This window comes from Amphiura filiformis, chromosome 15 (assembly GCF_039555335.1).
Source record: "Amphiura filiformis chromosome 15, Afil_fr2py, whole genome shotgun sequence".
In the NCBI taxonomy this organism is placed as follows: Eukaryota; Metazoa; Echinodermata; class Ophiuroidea; order Amphilepidida; family Amphiuridae; genus Amphiura; species Amphiura filiformis.
The window spans coordinates 33,686,686-33,704,140 of NC_092642.1; the positions used below are offsets into that span (position 1 = coordinate 33,686,686).

At 37.6% G+C, this 17,455-nt stretch overlaps 2 protein-coding genes across 2 annotated transcripts; both read right to left on the reverse strand.

The window, feature by feature from the left end:
• Positions 1 to 5,019: 5,019 nt before the first annotated feature.
• On the reverse strand, positions 5,020 to 11,158 carry LOC140170900 (cytochrome P450 2J5-like). The gene is made up of 4 exons (XM_072194102.1): positions 11,116 to 11,158; positions 6,670 to 7,333; positions 5,613 to 5,901; positions 5,020 to 5,202 (listed from the first exon to the last, which is right to left on the reverse strand). Exons 1-4 carry the CDS (start codon positions 11,156 to 11,158, stop codon positions 5,020 to 5,022), a joined length of 1,179 nt encoding a protein of 392 aa, XP_072050203.1.
• A 649-nt stretch (positions 11,159 to 11,807) lies between these two features.
• LOC140170902 (cytochrome P450 2J6-like) lies at positions 11,808 to 17,340 on the reverse strand. The gene is made up of 5 exons (XM_072194103.1): positions 16,956 to 17,340; positions 15,539 to 15,548; positions 13,553 to 14,216; positions 12,503 to 12,780; positions 11,808 to 12,088 (listed from the first exon to the last, which is right to left on the reverse strand). The coding sequence occupies exons 1-5, from the start codon at positions 17,316 to 17,318 to the stop codon at positions 11,904 to 11,906; spliced, it is 1,500 nt and encodes a 499-aa protein (XP_072050204.1). The 5' UTR covers positions 17,319 to 17,340; the 3' UTR covers positions 11,808 to 11,903.
• Between the last annotated feature and the right edge of the window lie 115 nt (positions 17,341 to 17,455).

The following is a 17,455-nucleotide window of genomic DNA, read 5'->3' on the forward strand; positions in this document are numbered from 1 at the left end:
GAATCTTGAATTATATTTACAAATGCAATATTGCTTTAAACTACACTTAAGTTGTAGTTCTGTATGTGAAATAGTTAACTTCCCGATATCGTATTTAAAGTGCATCACATACTGGTCTCTCTCGAGATAGAGCAGTATGTGATGCGTCTAATGTCACGTCACCGTTCGCGAACTCGAGATAGACCAGTATGAAATGCACTTATAGAAAGGTAAACTTAATACGAAGATTTTCCATCGCGATTTTCTCGAAATGCGTGTTTGTGGAGATAGACCAGTATGTGATTCGTCCGATGACATTGTTTACGGATATATTATGAATGTCACCGATATTTTAAGACGCCATTATCATTAGCAGGGAGTAACCCAACTCAGAATGCACCAGAAGAGCAACATGAATCTTATCTTGTACTTTTATTATTCAAGGCTACAATTACCGTGACTAGCTTATTCGCCAGTTCAATGTGCCTTGCCCCCCCCCCAATATTTTGCCAGGGGGTGGTCCATACAGTCATCCCCCAATGTTGACGCCTGTTGATGGGTTTCTGGCCAAATGAACATAAAATTTGGCCAATTTCGTCCCAAAAGTGCATTTTTTTGCGCTTCGCGCGAATTTTTTCCCCTCTTGCATCACATTTTTTTAATCAATTTAGCTTTAAAATGGCAAACTTTTTATGCGCGCGTGACGCGCATTTATACAATAAACTCATTCTGTCGCCAAAAGGTGCACTGGATTTACTATATTTAAAGAATTTTTTGTCATCAAGAAATCTACGCCAAAGATTGATTTTCAAATAATATCGCATTTTTTCCGTTTCTTTTGTATTTTGTAGTATCAAAAGTAAGCTGACAAAGAAGTTACCAACAAACATTTCCCGTTTGAACAATTATTTTGTAAAAAAGACGATTAAACCGGTGAGAAAATACGCAGTGATTGGTGTTGTCACATTTCCCGTTTGAACAATTATTTTGTAAAAAGAAGATGAAAACCGATGAGAAAATACGCAGTGTTTTGGTGTTTACACTTTGCCAATTTTCGTTCACGTGAGCAACCCACGTGTTGTTTATTCACATCTCAGACCCAATGTCGATTAAGTGACGTAACTTGAAAAAAAAAGTTGTGTCATAGGTTTATAAAATGACCATGGCAAACTCATGTTGGAAAAATCATCAAAGGCTGTATGTACTGCTAGCCTAAATGAGTTATTACCATTAATAAAGGCGATGAAATAGTACATTCTATAAGACACTAGTAACCTATTGAGGTTTACGCTTTAATCGGTAATTCAAAAACCTCTAGACCAATGGCAGTTCAGTGCATTAGGGGCCAATGCGTTAACAGAATTGATTACCATGCTGTCGATTTAGCTGATACGATGACACAGATGGGTCAATGAATTACATACATTTATCTTGTGTGGGGTTTAGTTCCCAGAGAAAACAAGTTTTGGCCCAACTGGTTGAAAATGGAAGTGAGATATGATCAATTCTGTTAGGGCAGTGGAATCTAATGGTACGATTTGAATTCAAATCAACAGACGGTATTTTTTACACATTTTTTTCTTATTACTTATTGAGCACAGACATTACGTCGGCACTGGTAAGACCATTAAATTGTACTGTAAAATCTGAACCCTTCACATGTGATCGTTTTAACAGCTTTTATTGTTTGCATAATTTTAACGGTCGTTTAAGCTTTAACCATAGATGCACAAATTATGGAATGATTGAGAGGGAAATGCGTATATTTATTTCAACCAATTGTGACATGATCGTGATGTTGCTGCGTAAATTTAACCCTTCGCTGTTCAAAAGTGACCCTTAAAGACAATTATTAGTGATGTATTGTTTATATAGATTTTGTACAAGTAAAGAATTTTACATTACAGACCAGCGGGTCAGTCGGCACAAGGAGCTTACATCTTGTCGAGTTGTTGATTAGCCTGTACCTACTATGTAGCAAATCCAACCCGTCAAAAGCCTTCTGCAAATTGGAGAAGTATAATCAGGTAGAAAAGGATTCTCATTTCCAAGAAACTGGCTGGTACTTCTGGTATTTTCTCTCATTCATTCCACAAGACATGGCATCTAATAGTACCGATGTCTTCAATTTGCTGCTAGTATCAAAGTCAATTTGCCTTGGAATCATCTTGGTTTTTAATCTTATTTGCAACATCATTAGCCTCTTGATCATTCATCGTCTTCAAGATATCAATACAGTCACCAAGTTTTTCTTAATTTCGATGAACGTCTCAAATCTTGGAAATGGAATTATTACTTGTTCTACCATTTTGGGCGCATCGATCATGAATGAATGGCCATTCGGTGATTGGATGTGTCATTTCTGTAGTTTTTCCAACGTTGTTTTTGCTGTAGCTACTTTAATATCTCTGCTAAATGTTAACATGGAGCGCTTCATTGCGGTGGTATATGCTTTAAGATACTCTACTCTAGTGACGGTCTTCAGAGCAAAAATAGGAGTTTTTCTGGTGTGGGCTTTATCGATTATATTCGCTGCCTTAGACTGTTTCGTTCCTGGCAGGACTAATTATTATTTACCCGGCTTACACACATGCATCGCTGGTCCTAACAATAAAAAGGAACCTGATATTTTTGGAATTGTTTTGGTTTTGCTATTTACACTGATTCCTTTTTTTCTGACATGCGTCTTCTTTTTCCGGATATTTCTTTTGGCGCGATTTCATGTAAATCAAATCGCAATGCAAGGAGATGGTCAACAGCATGGCTATAATAAATCGGAAAGAAAACTATTTACAACGTTTTTCTTGATGACTTCTCTGCTAACTTTAGGCTTCTTGCCTTTAATAACGACTTTCCTTTATGAGGATATCACAAGAAAAGAATTGCCGGTGTTTTTTGTGTATTGTTCAGAGATTCTTGCACTGTCTGCAAGTGTTTTTACTGTGCTAATTTATCATGCTAGAAGCGACCTTTTTCGAAAAGAAGCTGCTCGGCTGTGTTACAATTGTCGACAAGAAAGTCAGTGACTTTGTCATTTCACAGGGCTGCTGATGGTGCCATACTACGTCTAAAGGTGACAACTGGGATATTGACTATTTAGTGATACTGGAAAAATTGTGTTTAGTTTGCCTTCACTTGTATCTTTACACTTTACCAAGGATTCTCGAGTACTAATATACTATAGGACAAGCCATTCGTTTGCGCAAATGAAGTCAGTCACACAGCCAATGCGCGATCATGCATGTGATGGCCCTCGCTGTGTAGGAGTGTATTTTCTGTGGAAGAGTTGATACATGTTTACGTCATCGTTTCAAAAAAAAATTAAATGACGAAAAACGGCGAACAATTGGTCGTTTCTTTCCATTACTATTATATTTTGAAAAACCAAGTGGCTGAGGAGTTACCTCAATATGTTAGAAAAATATTCTGTTCGATGACCCCATGACGAGACTGGCTAAATAAGCTGTATTTTTGCCGGAAAGGGTCCGAATATTTGGCAGTCGATGTGCGCCATCTTGGAAAAATAGCTCGAAGTAGACTTCCTCGACAGCCGTTCAAGATTGAGGAGATTTTAGCCTGACGATGTTAGACTTGATCAAGACGGACTGTCGTTTGTACCGTAACGGTCTAAATGTGTATATTTCACACATAAAATTAGCTCAAAATTCAATAAAACAAGTAAAATATGGACCGAATGTTCTCTCTCCTAACATAAAATTTGATGAAAGGGGTATTTCTTTTTTAAAACAAATAAACATACGTTAAAATTGCGTTACAATCGTACCTGTACTTGCCTGCCTGGAACTAAGACTATTGCTGCACTTGGATTCTCCAGCAATCGTCAATCAAATACAGGATAAGTCCTTTGGACCAATAAAGCAGTAACGCGCATCATAGCCATTCACAAGTAGGCCTACGTAAGTTTTAGGCTGTGCACTTGGATGCATAGCAACCGGCATAGCAACCGTCACTCAAACTGCCGCCGAAGTGACTTCATTTTTTATTCAGGGATTGAATACGAGTGTCACGGCCCTGACTTTACGAACCGTCTTGGTAAAATGCTCGTCATGATTAAGCTTACATGATTAGAAACAGGGTGTCGATAAATTTGGTTGCTTTCATTTACGCAAAATGACTTCGAATGCCAATACGTTATACACTTAACTTTCCACATTTGGGACCTTGACATTGTGATATACATGTATGTATTGAAACATTGGCTGTTTTCTTCCGTTTTGATTTCGAAGAACTAACGAATGATATCATCAGTGTCAACTATTCGTGTTTGGATCCCCATGATAATATACAATACAAGCTGTATCAAAATGATTGGTACCCATCAGTTTTCATCAATAATGGATGGGCCTGACACATCAATATTCAACATAAGATCCAGATAATTTGTAGATTAATTGTAAAACAAGTCATAAACTATACATTCTGGACATTTCAAGCGTATCCGATATTGTATTAGTAAGATACAGGCTTTTCAAAAAACATCAACATTGATGGGTACCAATCATTTTGATACACCCTGTATCAGCGTTGGAAAAACAAGATATCTGTTACTTTTTGACAAAGATTAGCTTACTTCTTTAGACCAAAACTGAATGTCTATTATAGCGACAAACTACTCTTCAAGCTTGATCACTGGGATGTCTATTGGATTACAGTGAAAGGAAGTCTCCGGCAATCGTAACATTACGCCTTATATAATAGAAATATAATTATCAAGCACGAATCACATGGTTATATTTAAAACAAACTCATATTGACCATGTTGACCATAAAACAAATAAGAACAGTGTCTGTCTTAATACTTAATCTTGAATACTCTGCTCTTTACGCTGACTATTAAATTAAGTGTATAAAGAAGTTAAATACAGTCTCCATGAGACACCTCAAACACCAAACCTCCACACACCCCACCCACAGAAACCCCACATCCATCCACTCTACATCCTCACTTCACCACCACCGCCACTTGGATGAGGAGTAATGGCTCAGATAAAAGTTAGTGAGTAGTAGTCTCAGCGAGAATTAGTCACTGATCTCCACTTGAGTCAAGTATGGTACCGGTGTGTCGATGACACCAGTGACTCCTTTTGAGGATATAGGCTGGGAATCACCGTCTGGCATCTTGAAGGTAAATCGATGTAGCAGATGAGTAAAGAATATATACAGCTCCATCTTAGCCAGATTCTCCAATACATACTCGGCGACCTGTTTTAAATAAGCATGAAAATGTTCAATACGTTAATGGATTATGACTGATCTGAAGGACTCCTAATTAAAGGAATTTCCTTCCTTAATCTGCACATCAGTGTAAAAAACACAGCGATAAAAAAAAAAAAAAACAGGAATTATTGATGAACGTGTTCAAAAGAGGTCATGCACATTTCAAACAACAATGAAAACCAAATGCAAGTAGTGATGATAACGTTGCTTATTCAAAGGTGTCGTTAAATATATCCATGATTGTCTCATGATGTATGTACCTTGCTGTGAAAGGGTAAATATTGCATGATTGTCCAATTGTCATGAAAACGCAATGTTTTTCTTTGATTGCTCATGCAGCTGATTATATGCTCATTGACAAAGGCACAAAATATAACCTCAAAAGGTCCGATTACCCTTTTATTACCTGTCGAAAATGGAATCAACTCTTCCCTTTCTCGCAAACATCCAGCTTTATCTAGAAACCTTTCCGGATTGAATTCTTCCGGATTTGTCCATGTATCCGGATCATAATGGACTGCCCAGATATTCGATATTACAAGACTTTCCTTCGGAATAGTGTAGCCATCAATGCTGGTGTCTTCCCCACATTTATGAGGAAATCCAAGAGGTGTAATGGTGCTGATCCTCTGTATTTCTAGAAGGGTTGCCGCAGTAAAGGGTAACTTATCCTTATCAGAGAGCCTTGTTTTGATGTATAGGAGAAAAAGATGTATATTAATGATAAAGCATATGCTAATGTTTATTGCTTAAAAATCTAAAGATGATAGATACATTATTTTTTTATCTTTCAATATTTGTTCATTTTATTTTTAAAAAAAAGAAACAAATTTAGACAATTAACAGCAAATCACACAAAAAAGGTAGCAAGAATAGTTACCCAAGTTATGCAGTCACTTCTACCATGACACACTAAAAACGATTAACATGCGCGTTTTGATGATAGATACATTCTGATACATTGATGGCCTCTTATTTACAGAAGCACAAAAGCTAATTAATTGACGGGATAATGGTATAATGGCTTACTAGTACAAATCCAATAGGTCAAATTCGCCGTATTTTTCTGCCGAAATTTTTCTACCCGAGACCTCTTTATGGGAACGGATAGCAACGTTTGCACAGTATTGTTTTGGAGGGGACACGAGAGCACATCGGGTATATCGTGAATTTTTGAAATTCGCGATATAATTCAAATTTTCTGACAAAATATTAAAAAATTGATATTTATGATATTTAACAGTCCTCGAAGTAAACTTTATAAATTTAATAACATGTACTTAAAATATATGTAGCAGGGAGGAGAAACCGACCATAGTTTGAATATTTTGACCTTTTTTACCCTTTGTTGCGTTGCTATCCGTTCCCTTAAGCAGTGACTTATTGTTAAATTATGGGATGAGCAGTCGGACTATAAAAAGATACAACGGGCAGTATCATAGGACTTCTCACCTTGGAAGACGATCACAGCCCACGACTGAACATATTTCCAGCTGGACCCGCTTCTGGATCTCCGGATAGGCCATCATGTACTTAACTGCCCAGCGTAATGTTGTGGAAGTTGTCTCCGTTCCTGCTGCAAAGAGAGTCGATATTGACAGTGGCATGGTTTTGGTCTTCACGTGTGAGTCATGTCCATGACTGGATTCGATTTCGTTCAAATAAACATCGATGAAATCGTTGGGATTGTCGGGATCGCGAACTGATTCATGCTGCTTCACAACGTCATTGATGAACTTAAGTTGGCTAGAAATGTTGTTCTTCAGCTGCTTATAGTGGCTGAGTTGGAAATATTTAGCGATTGGGAAAAAGAGCTGCAGACCACCTGCGCCGATTAACCGTGCATTTTCGTCAAAGAGGCTAAGCAGATATTTGAAGATAGAATCGGAGTATCCGTAGCGTTTGCCAAAGATAACTGAGCAAATGATATTCGATGTTGCATTGTTGAAAAGGGATTGCGGGTCGAATGGTGTAGCGTTGAAATTAGTTATCTCTTGTGTTAAATACTTGGTCTCTTCTGCTATACATTCTTCAAAGCTTCTTTTCCCCACTCCAAAACTTCGTAACGTTGTCAGCATGAAGCGTCTTTCCTTCCTCCATGCTTCTCCCTGTAACCCTGTTGCAAAAACAAGCATAAGATGAGCTAAACGGAAAAAGTTTTAAGCTGATCTTAACGATCTTCAGCATGAATGTGTTAATAAGTTTTGATCTTCGAACATGTAGAAATTAATTTGTGATTACCAAACATAGTCTACAGGGTGTCCCAGAATGATTTATACCGAAAAAAGGGAATTTTTTAGGTATGAACGGCATTTCTATTGGTCATATTGTTTTGCATTTTAAGTTCTACATATATTTAGCTTTCTCAGATTTTTTAGATTTTACAAATTGGACGTTTCTAGTAGAAGTTAGAGAGGATTGCGTAAAAATGGTGAATTCCAAGTTTTGACAAAGCAACCTATTTTGAAAAAGTAATGTTATGCAGTATATTGCTGTGTGCTGTTCTTTCTTCTACTAAATAGTCGATATCTATCATTTATTTATGATGTTACGAAGCAATTATTGTATGGAATAAAGGATTTGCTCGAGTGACCTTCACCTTAAACTATTCTTTCTTTGGCGGCAGTTTTGAAGACAATTATTGAGGTGTGTGAGTTTCATCATTTGAAATACCGGCAGAGATGGATTTTTCATAAAAGTATAGAGAAGGGTCGTCCTTAGTATCACAGCATGGATTTATGTCCACAGTATATGGGCAAACCAACCGCTACGTAACGAATGACATTTTGGGTAAAAATGGTGGTAAAAATCACATAAAAGTCCGTTTTTCAACCTAAATATCTGATGTCATATTGAAATGTTTCACTTAATCCCATATCAAGAATTATTTAGTATTGTAAGCTCTACATCTGTGCCAAATTTGGTGTATTTCCTATCAAAGAATGTAGGATTTCTCCAATATATTGCACAGTGCGGCTGGACGATGGTGAGTGATGATGCCATAGCACTGTAAATTACACACATGCTGTTTTCGTCCATTTTCAGTAATAGCAATGTCACGCCAAAACGAATCAAGCTATTTCCATGAAAGTCACAGAATAAGTAGGAGACATTTTTGGCATTGTATTGCACTTATTAAAGTAAGATACACTGTTGACTATATATTTTTGATATTTTGTTCAAACACGGTATAAATCATTCTGGGACACCCTGTATATATAAAAAGGTGAAACGTGCAATGGTCGCAGGTAAAACAAATTGTATTGCATTTGGCCGCCCAAAAATGGTTTTAGGATTTTCTTTAATCTTGAAAATCACGTGTTAAGAGGAAATCTGACAACAGATTGTGTCGCATGATACTTCTCTTTAGGGTGGGGATTGATACCGTAAACTGGTATGCGTGTATGGCTCCATACTGAATGAGCCCGTTTTGCATACTGTGATTGACCTTCAACATAGTTGTAATATGGTAAACCTGCGTCAGTTTTATGTGCGTATTTTTCATGGTGCATAGGTTTAAAGAAGGACATGATGCAGTCATGTCTGCAGTATAATTCATCTCGACCTTTGCAGGACTTAAACCCCATTAAAAGCTATTAAACCAAGATAACACTCGTTGAAACAGCTCAACTGATTAAATCGGATCTTCTCTGGTTGTGCACATGTGTCTGTTTTCAATGTGCGATATCGCAATAAAGCTGGTAATAAAGCTTTAGTTGGGAAACCGATTATAAAGGAAACGGAAGGAAACAATGGTATGTGCACCTTTGTTCACGAAATGAGACAATGCCCTGCTTTTTGTTAACCAGCATTCTTGAAAATGAGCAACATAATGATTGTTGTCTTAACACGGTTTGGAAATAATTTCTTCATATTTTTGGTGTTATCTGTCGTTTACATATCCTTCCTAAAACACAAAAGTGCGACCCTCTCCAAACACCTAAATTAGCTCAAAATTTAGGACATGTTACAAATCTATATTTTCTAGAATTTCATAGAATAGTTTAAATGTAGCTTGTACCGTTTTTTTGTGGCATCCTTCAGAACGGAGCGGTCCGTTACCAATATAGCTCAATATTTTCGGTCAAATCTCCATTCAATTAACACGGGGAGTTGGCTAGCTATGAGCTAGCTATGCTTTGCCCTCACTCATATTCTACGAAAGTGCGACCCCTTCTGAACATCTAACCTAGCTGTAATTTTAGGTCATGTTAGAGAAATATATTTGCTAGAAGTTTGGTGAATAGTTTAAATATTGGCCGGTTATTTTTCACACAGTGATGTTAACTAGGCAAATGCAATATACTTCTTCATACACTATTTGTAAAGGTCGCGCGTCAATGGTGAGAGCACTGTGTATTGTGTATAGGAAAACGGACAGTAACTGCAGTATGAAATCCGATTGCATGTTAAGTTTTATCTTCGGGTGTCTTATTGCATGCTAATGTTTAAACTACTGTGCATCCCCACGTTAAGTTGGAAAAGTAATGGTCTGGAGGCCTAGCCACACACCCATACCCAATCAAAATGTGATACACCCCTTCGCCCACCCCCCTCCATGGTTTAAGGAAGGTAATTTGAGTAAGCTGAGACACCGTTCGGTCATTTTCAGTAAGCTCTTTCAAAAAAGAAATACTCGTTTGTTACAATTGTCGACAAGAAAGTCAGTGACTTTGTCATTTCACAGGGCTGCTGATGGTGCCATACTACGTCTAAAGGTGACAACTGGGATATTGACTATTTAGTGATACTGGAAAAATTGTGTTTAGTTTGCCTTCACTTGTATCTTTACACTTTACCAAGGATTCTCGAGTACTAATATACTATAGGACAAGCCACTCGTTTGCGCAAATGAAGTCAGTCACACAGCCAATGCGCGATCATGCATGTGATGGCCCTCGCTGTGTAGGAGTGTATTTTCTGTGGAAGAGTTGATACATGTTTACGTCATCGTTTCAAAAAAAAATTAAATGACGAAAAACGGCGAACAATTGGTCGTTTCTTTCCATTACTATTATATTTTGAAAACCAAGTGGCTGAGGAGTTACCTCAATATGTTAGAAAAATATTCTGTTCGATGACCCCATGACGAGACTGGCTAAATAAGCTGTATTTTTGCCGGAAAGGGTCCGAATATTTGGCAGTCGATGTGCGCCATCTTGGAAAAATAGCTCGAAGTAGACTTCCTCGACAGCCGTTCAAGATTGAGGAGATTTTAGCCTGACGATGTTAGACTTGATCAAGACGGACTGTCGTTTGTACCGTAACGGTCTAAATGTGTATATTTCACACATAAAATTAGCTCAAAATTCAATAAAACAAGTAAAATATGGACCGAATGTTCTCTCTCCTAACATAAAATTTGATGAAAGGGGTATTTCTTTTTTAAAACAAATAAACATACGTTAAAATTGCGTTACAATCGTACCTGTACTTGCCTGCCTGGAACTAAGACTATTGCTGCACTTGGATTCTCCAGCAATCGTCAATCAAATACAGGATAAGTCCTTTGGACCAATAAAGCAGTAACGCGCATCATAGCCATTCACAAGTAGGCCTACGTAAGTTTTAGGCTGTGCACTTGGATGCATAGCAACCGGCATAGCAACCGTCACTCAAACTGCCGCCGAAGTGACTTCATTTTTTATTCAGGGATTGAATACGAGTGTCACGGCCCTGACTTTACGAACCGTCTTGGTAAAATGCTCGTCATGATTAAGCTTACATGATTAGAAACAGGGTGTCGATAAATTTGGTTGCTTTCATTTACGCAAAATGACTTCGAATGCCAATACGTTATACACTTAACTTTCCACATTTGGGACCTTGACATTGTGATATACATGTATGTATTGAAACATTGGCTGTTTTCTTCCGTTTTGATTTCGAAGAACTAACGAATGATATCATCAGTGTCAACTATTCGTGTTTGGATCCCCATGATAATATACAATACAAGCTGTATCAAAATGATTGGTACCCATCAGTTTTCATCAATAATGGATGGGCCTGACACATCAATATTCAACATAAGATCCAGATAATTTGTAGATTAATTGTAAAACAAGTCATAAACTATACATTCTGGACATTTCAAGCGTATCCGATATTGTATTAGGAAGATACAGGCTTTTCAAAAAACATCAACATTGATGGGTACCAATCATTTTGATACACCCTGTATCAGCGTTGGAAAAACAAGATATCTGTTACTTTTTGACAAAGATTAGCTTACTTCTTTAGACCAAAACTGAATGTCTATTATAGCGACAAACTACTCTTCAAGCTTGATCACTGGGATGTCTATTGGATTACAGTGAAAGGAAGTCTCCGGCAATCGTAACATTACGCCTTATATAATAGAAATATAATTATCAAGCACGAATCACATGGTTATATTTAAAACAAACTCATATTGACCATGTTGACCATAAAACAAATAAGAACAGTGTCTGTCTTAATACTTAATCTTGAATACTCTGCTCTTTACGCTGACTATTAAATTAAGTGTATAAAGAAGTTAAATACAGTCTCCATGAGACACCTCAAACACCCAAACCTCCACACACCCCACCCACAGAAACCCCACATCCATCCACTCTACATCCTCACTTCACCACCACCGCCACTTGGATGAGGAGTAATGGCTCAGATAAAAAGTTAGTGAGTAGTAGTCTCAGCGAGAATTAGTCACTGATCTCCACTTGAGTCAAGTATGGTACCGGTGTGTCGATGACACCAGTGACTCCTTTTGAGGATATAGGCTGGGAATCACCGTCTGGCATCTTGAAGGTAAATCGATGTAGCAGATGAGTAAAGAATATATACAGCTCCATCTTAGCCAGATTCTCTCCAATACATACTCGGCGACCTGTTTTAAATAAGCATGAAAATGTTCAATACGTTAATGGATTATGACTGATCTGAAGGACTCCTAATTAAAGGAATTTCCTTCCTTAATCTGCACATCAGTGTAAAAAACACAGCGATAAATATAACAGGAATTATTGATGAACGTGTTCAAAAGAGGTCATGCACATTTCAAACAACAATGAAAACCAAATGCAAGTAGTGATGATAACGTTGCTTATTCAAAGGTGTCGTTAAATATATCCATGATTGTCTCATGATGTATGTACCTTGCTGTGAAAGGGTAAATATTGCATGATTGTCCAATTGTCATGAAAACGCAATGTTTTTCTTTGATTGCTCATGCAGCTGATTATATGCTCATTGACAAAGGCACAAAATATAACCTCAAAAGGTCCGATTACCCTTTTATTACCTGTCGAAAATGGAATCAACTCTTCCCTTTCTCGCAAACATCCAGCTTTATCTAGAAACCTTTCCGGATTGAATTCTTCCGGATTTGTCCATGTATCCGGATCATAATGGACTGCCCAGATATTCGATATTACAAGACTTTCCTTCGGAATAGTGTAGCCATCAATGCTGGTGTCTTCCCCACATTTATGAGGAAATCCAAGAGGTGTAATGGTGCTGATCCTCTGTATTTCTAGAAGGGTTGCCGCAGTAAAGGGTAACTTATCCTTATCAGAGAGCCTTGTTTTGATGTATAGGAGAAAAGATGTATATTAATGATAAAGCATATGCTAATGTTTATTGCTTAAAAATCTAAAGATGATAGATACATTATTTTTTTTATCTTTCAATATTTGTTCATTTTTATTTTTAAAAAAAAAAGAAACAAATTTAGACAATTAACAGCAAATCACACAAAAAAGGTAGCAAGAATAGTTACCCAAGTTATGCAGTCACTTCTACCATGACACACTAAAAACGATTAACATGCGCGTTTTGATGATAGATACATTCTGATACATTGATGGCCTCTTATTTACAGAAGCACAAAAGCTAATTAATTGACGGGATAATGGTATAATGGCTTACTAGTACAAATCCAATAGGTCAAATTCGCCGTATTTTTCTGCCGAAATTTTTCTACCCGAGACCTCTTTATGGGAACGGATAGCAACGTTTGCACAGTATTGTTTTGGAGGGGGACACGAGAGCACATCGGGTATATCGTGAATTTTTGAAATTCGCGATATAATTCAAATTTTCTGACAAAATATTAAAAAATTGATATTTATGATATTTAACAGTCCTCGAAGTAAACTTTATAAATTTAATAACATGTACTTAAAATATATGTAGCAGGGAGGAGAAACCGACCATAGTTTGAATATTTTGACCTTTTTTACCCTTTGTTGCGTTGCTATCCGTTCCCTTAAGCAGTGACTTATTGTTAAATTATGGGATGAGCAGTCGGACTATAAAAAGATACAACGGGCAGTATCATAGGACTTCTCACCTTGGAAGACGATCACTGCCCACGACTGAACATATTTCCAGCTGGACCCGCTTCTGGATCTCCGGATAGGCCATCATGTACTTAACTGCCCAGCGTAATGTTGTGGAAGTTGTCTCCGTTCCTGCTGCAAAGAGAGTCGATATTGACAGTGGCATGGTTTTGGTCTTCACGTGTGAGTCATGTCCATGACTGGATTCGATTTCGTTCAAATAAACATCGATGAAATCGTTGGGATTGTCGGGATCGCGAACTGATTCATGCTGCTTCACAACGTCATTGATGAACTTAAGTTGGCTAGAAATGTTGTTCTTCAGCTGCTTATAGTGGCTGAGTTGGAAATATTTAGCGATTGGGAAAAAGAGCTGCAGACCACCTGCGCCGATTAACCGTGCATTTTCGTCAAAGAGGCTAAGCAGATATTTGAAGATAGAATCGGAGTATCCGTAGCGTTTGCCAAAGATAACTGAGCAAATGATATTCGATGTTGCATTGTTGAAAAGGGATTGCGGGTCGAATGGTGTAGCGTTGAAATTAGTTATCTCTTGTGTTAAATACTTGGTCTCTTCTGCTATACATTCTTCAAAGCTTCTTTTCCCCACTCCAAAACTTCGTAACGTTGTCAGCATGAAGCGTCTTTCCTTCCTCCATGCTTCTCCCTGTAACCCTGTTGCAAAAACAAGCATAAGATGAGCTAAACGGAAAAAGTTTTAAGCTGATCTTAACGATCTTCAGCATGAATGTGTTAATAAGTTTTGATCTTCGAACATGTAGAAATTAATTTGTGATTACCAAACATAGTCTACAGGGTGTCCCAGAATGATTTATACCGAAAAAGGGAATTTTTAGGTATGAACGGCATTTCTATTGGTCATATTGTTTTGCATTTTAAGTTCTACATATATTTAGCTTTCTCAGATTTTTTAGATTTTACAAATTGGACGTTTCTAGTAGAAGTTAGAGAGGATTGCGTAAAAATGGTGAATTCCAAGTTTTGACAAAGCAACCTATTTTGAAAAAGTAATGTTATGCAGTATATTGCTGTGTGCTGTTCTTTCTTCTACTAAATAGTCGATATCTATCATTTATTTATGATGTTACGAAGCAATTATTGTATGGAATAAAGGATTTGCTCGAGTGACCTTCACCTTAAACTATTCTTTCTTTGGCGGCAGTTTTGAAGACAATTATTGAGGTGTGTGAGTTTCATCATTTGAAATACCGGCAGAGATGGATTTTTCATAAAAGTATAGAGAAGGGTCGTCCTTAGTATCACAGCATGGATTTATGTCCACAGTATATGGGCAAACCAACCGCTACGTAACGAATGACATTTTGGGTAAAAATGGTGGTAAAAATCACATAAAAAGTCCGTTTTTCAACCTAAATATCTGATGTCATATTGAAATGTTTCACTTAATCCCATATCAAGAATTATTTAGTATTGTAAGCTCTACATCTGTGCCAAATTTGGTGTATTTCCTATCAAAGAATGTAGGATTTCTCCAATATATTGCACAGTGCGGCTGGACGATGGTGAGTGATGATGCCATAGCACTGTAAATTACACACATGCTGTTTTCGTCCATTTTCAGTAATAGCAATGTCACGCCAAAACGAATCAAGCTATTTCCATGAAAGTCACAGAATAAGTAGGAGACATTTTTGGCATTGTATTGCACTTATTAAAGTAAGATACACTGTTGACTATATATTTTTGATATTTTGTTCAAACACGGTATAAATCATTCTGGGACACCCTGTATATATAAAAAGGTGAAACGTGCAATGGTCGCAGGTAAAACAAATTGTATTGCATTTGGCCGCCCAAAAATGGTTTTAGGATTTTCTTTAATCTTGAAAATCACGTGTTAAGAGGAAATCTGACAACAGATTGTGTCGCATGATACTTCTCTTTAGGGTGGGGGATTGATACCGTAAACTGGTATGCGTGTATGGCTCCATACTGAATGAGCCCGTTTTGCATACTGTGATTGACCTTCAACATAGTTGTAATATGGTAAACCTGCGTCAGTTTTATGTGCGTATTTTCCATGGTGCATAGGTTTAAAGAAGGACATGATGCAGTCATGTCTGCAGTATAATTCATCTCGACCTTTGCAGGACTTAAACCCCATTAAAAGCTATTAAACCAAGATAACACTCGTTGAAACAGCTCAACTGATTAAATCGGATCTTCTCTGGTTGTGCACATGTGTCTGTTTTCAATGTGCGATATCGCAATAAAGCTGGTAATAAAGCTTTAGTTGGGAAACCGATTATAAAGGAAACGGAAGGAAACAATGGTATGTGCACCTTTGTTCACGAAATGAGACAATGCCCTGCTTTTTGTTAACCAGCATTCTTGAAAATGAGCAACATAATGATTGTTGTCTTAACACGGTTTGGAAATAATTTCTTCATATTTTTGGTGTTATCTGTCGTTTACATATCCTTCCTAAAACACAAAAGTGCGACCCTCTCCAAACACCTAAATTAGCTCAAAATTTAGGACATGTTACAAATCTATATTTTCTAGAATTTCATAGAATAGTTTAAATGTAGCTTGTACCGTTTTTTTGTGGCATCCTTCAGAACGGAGCGGTCCGTTACCAATATAGCTCAATATTTTCGGTCAAATCTCCATTCAATTAACACGGGGAGTTGGCTAGCTATGAGCTAGCTATGCTTTGCCCTCACTCATATTCTACGAAAGTGCGACCCCTTCTGAACATCTAACCTAGCTGTAATTTTAGGTCATGTTAGAGAAATATATTTGCTAGAAGTTTGGTGAATAGTTTAAATATTGGCCGGTTATTTTTCACACAGTGATGTTAACTAGGCAAATGCAATATACTTCTTCATACACTATTTGTAAAGGTCGCGCGTCAATGGTGAGAGCACTGTGTATTGTGTATAGGAAAACGGACAGTAACTGCAGTATGAAATCCGATTGCATGTTAAGTTTTATCTTCGGGTGTCTTATTGCATGCTAATGTTTAAACTACTGTGCATCCCCACGTTAAGTTGGAAAAGTAATGGTCTGGAGGCCTAGCCACACACCCATACCCAATCAAAATGTGATACACCCCTTCGCCCACCCCCCTCCATGGTTTAAGGAAGGTAATTTGAGTAAGCTGAGACACCGTTCGGTCATTTTCAGTAAGCTCTTTCAAAAAAGAAATACTCGTTTGTTATGGACGGATCTATGCTGTCAGCAAAATGTGAAACATGACTGAGAGCGTTTATCTTGGGCATCGGTAACTTTGTATTTTGAAAAATTAATTACCTACCGTTTAATCGCAAATATTTGAGCATAATGTTTGATGGTCTATGACTAAAGCAACACATATAATTACATTCATACGTAAACTATTCAGGAAACTCGCATTGCAGGAAAACTTACCCCGCTTAGTCCAAGTTCCTCAACCGTTTGACTAGTAGGTCTACTGCTAATATGTGGATTTTGAAACGCTTCTTTGATAATTCTGTGCTTATTGAGAACTACGACCAACTTCCCACCAATTCTCATGCTGAAGACTGGTCCGTACTTCGTAGCCATTCTGGCAAACAGTTGGTGAGGATTAAGTCCAGTACGGTAGACAGATACGACTAGGTTTGGCAGATATCCAACCAACGGCCATCCCCACGGACCAGGAGGCAGATTCTTAGCGTTCTGCAACCACCATGACATCATCGCGAAGGCAGCGACACATAATATAATTGTTTGGATCCCGAATCCGAGCACTTCTCCGGATAGAACTGTCATTTTAACTGTTCAGTAGTGGTTAGCAACCGTGCAATGTATGGAAATCAACTAGGTCAAAATAATGGTACACACTGAAAGAAAAATCAGACATTTGTCGGCAAAAGATTTTTAGCCTGTCACTTAAGCTCTGTCACTTG

Coding starts and splice junctions, on each gene's coding strand:
- LOC140170902 (XM_072194103.1), bottom strand. CDS start 17,318: ATGACAGTTCTATCCGGAGAAGTGCTCGGATTCGGGATCCAAACAATT. Junction 12,781..13,552: donor GGCAGTGATCGTCTTCCAAG/GTGAGAAGTCCT, acceptor CATCAAAACAAG/GCTCTCTGATAAGGATAAGT. Junction 12,089..12,502: donor GTTGATTCCATTTTCGACAG/GTAATAAAAGGG, acceptor TATTTAAAACAG/GTCGCCGAGTATGTATTGGA.
- LOC140170900 (XM_072194102.1), bottom strand. CDS start 11,158: ATGGGGATCCAAACACGAATAGTTGACACTGATGATATCATTC. Junction 7,334..11,115: donor TGACACTGATGATATCATTC/GTTAGTTCTTCG, acceptor TTTTTGCAACAG/GGTTACAGGGAGAAGCATGG. Junction 5,902..6,669: donor GGCTGTGATCGTCTTCCAAG/GTGAGAAGTCCT, acceptor CATCAAAACAAG/GCTCTCTGATAAGGATAAGT.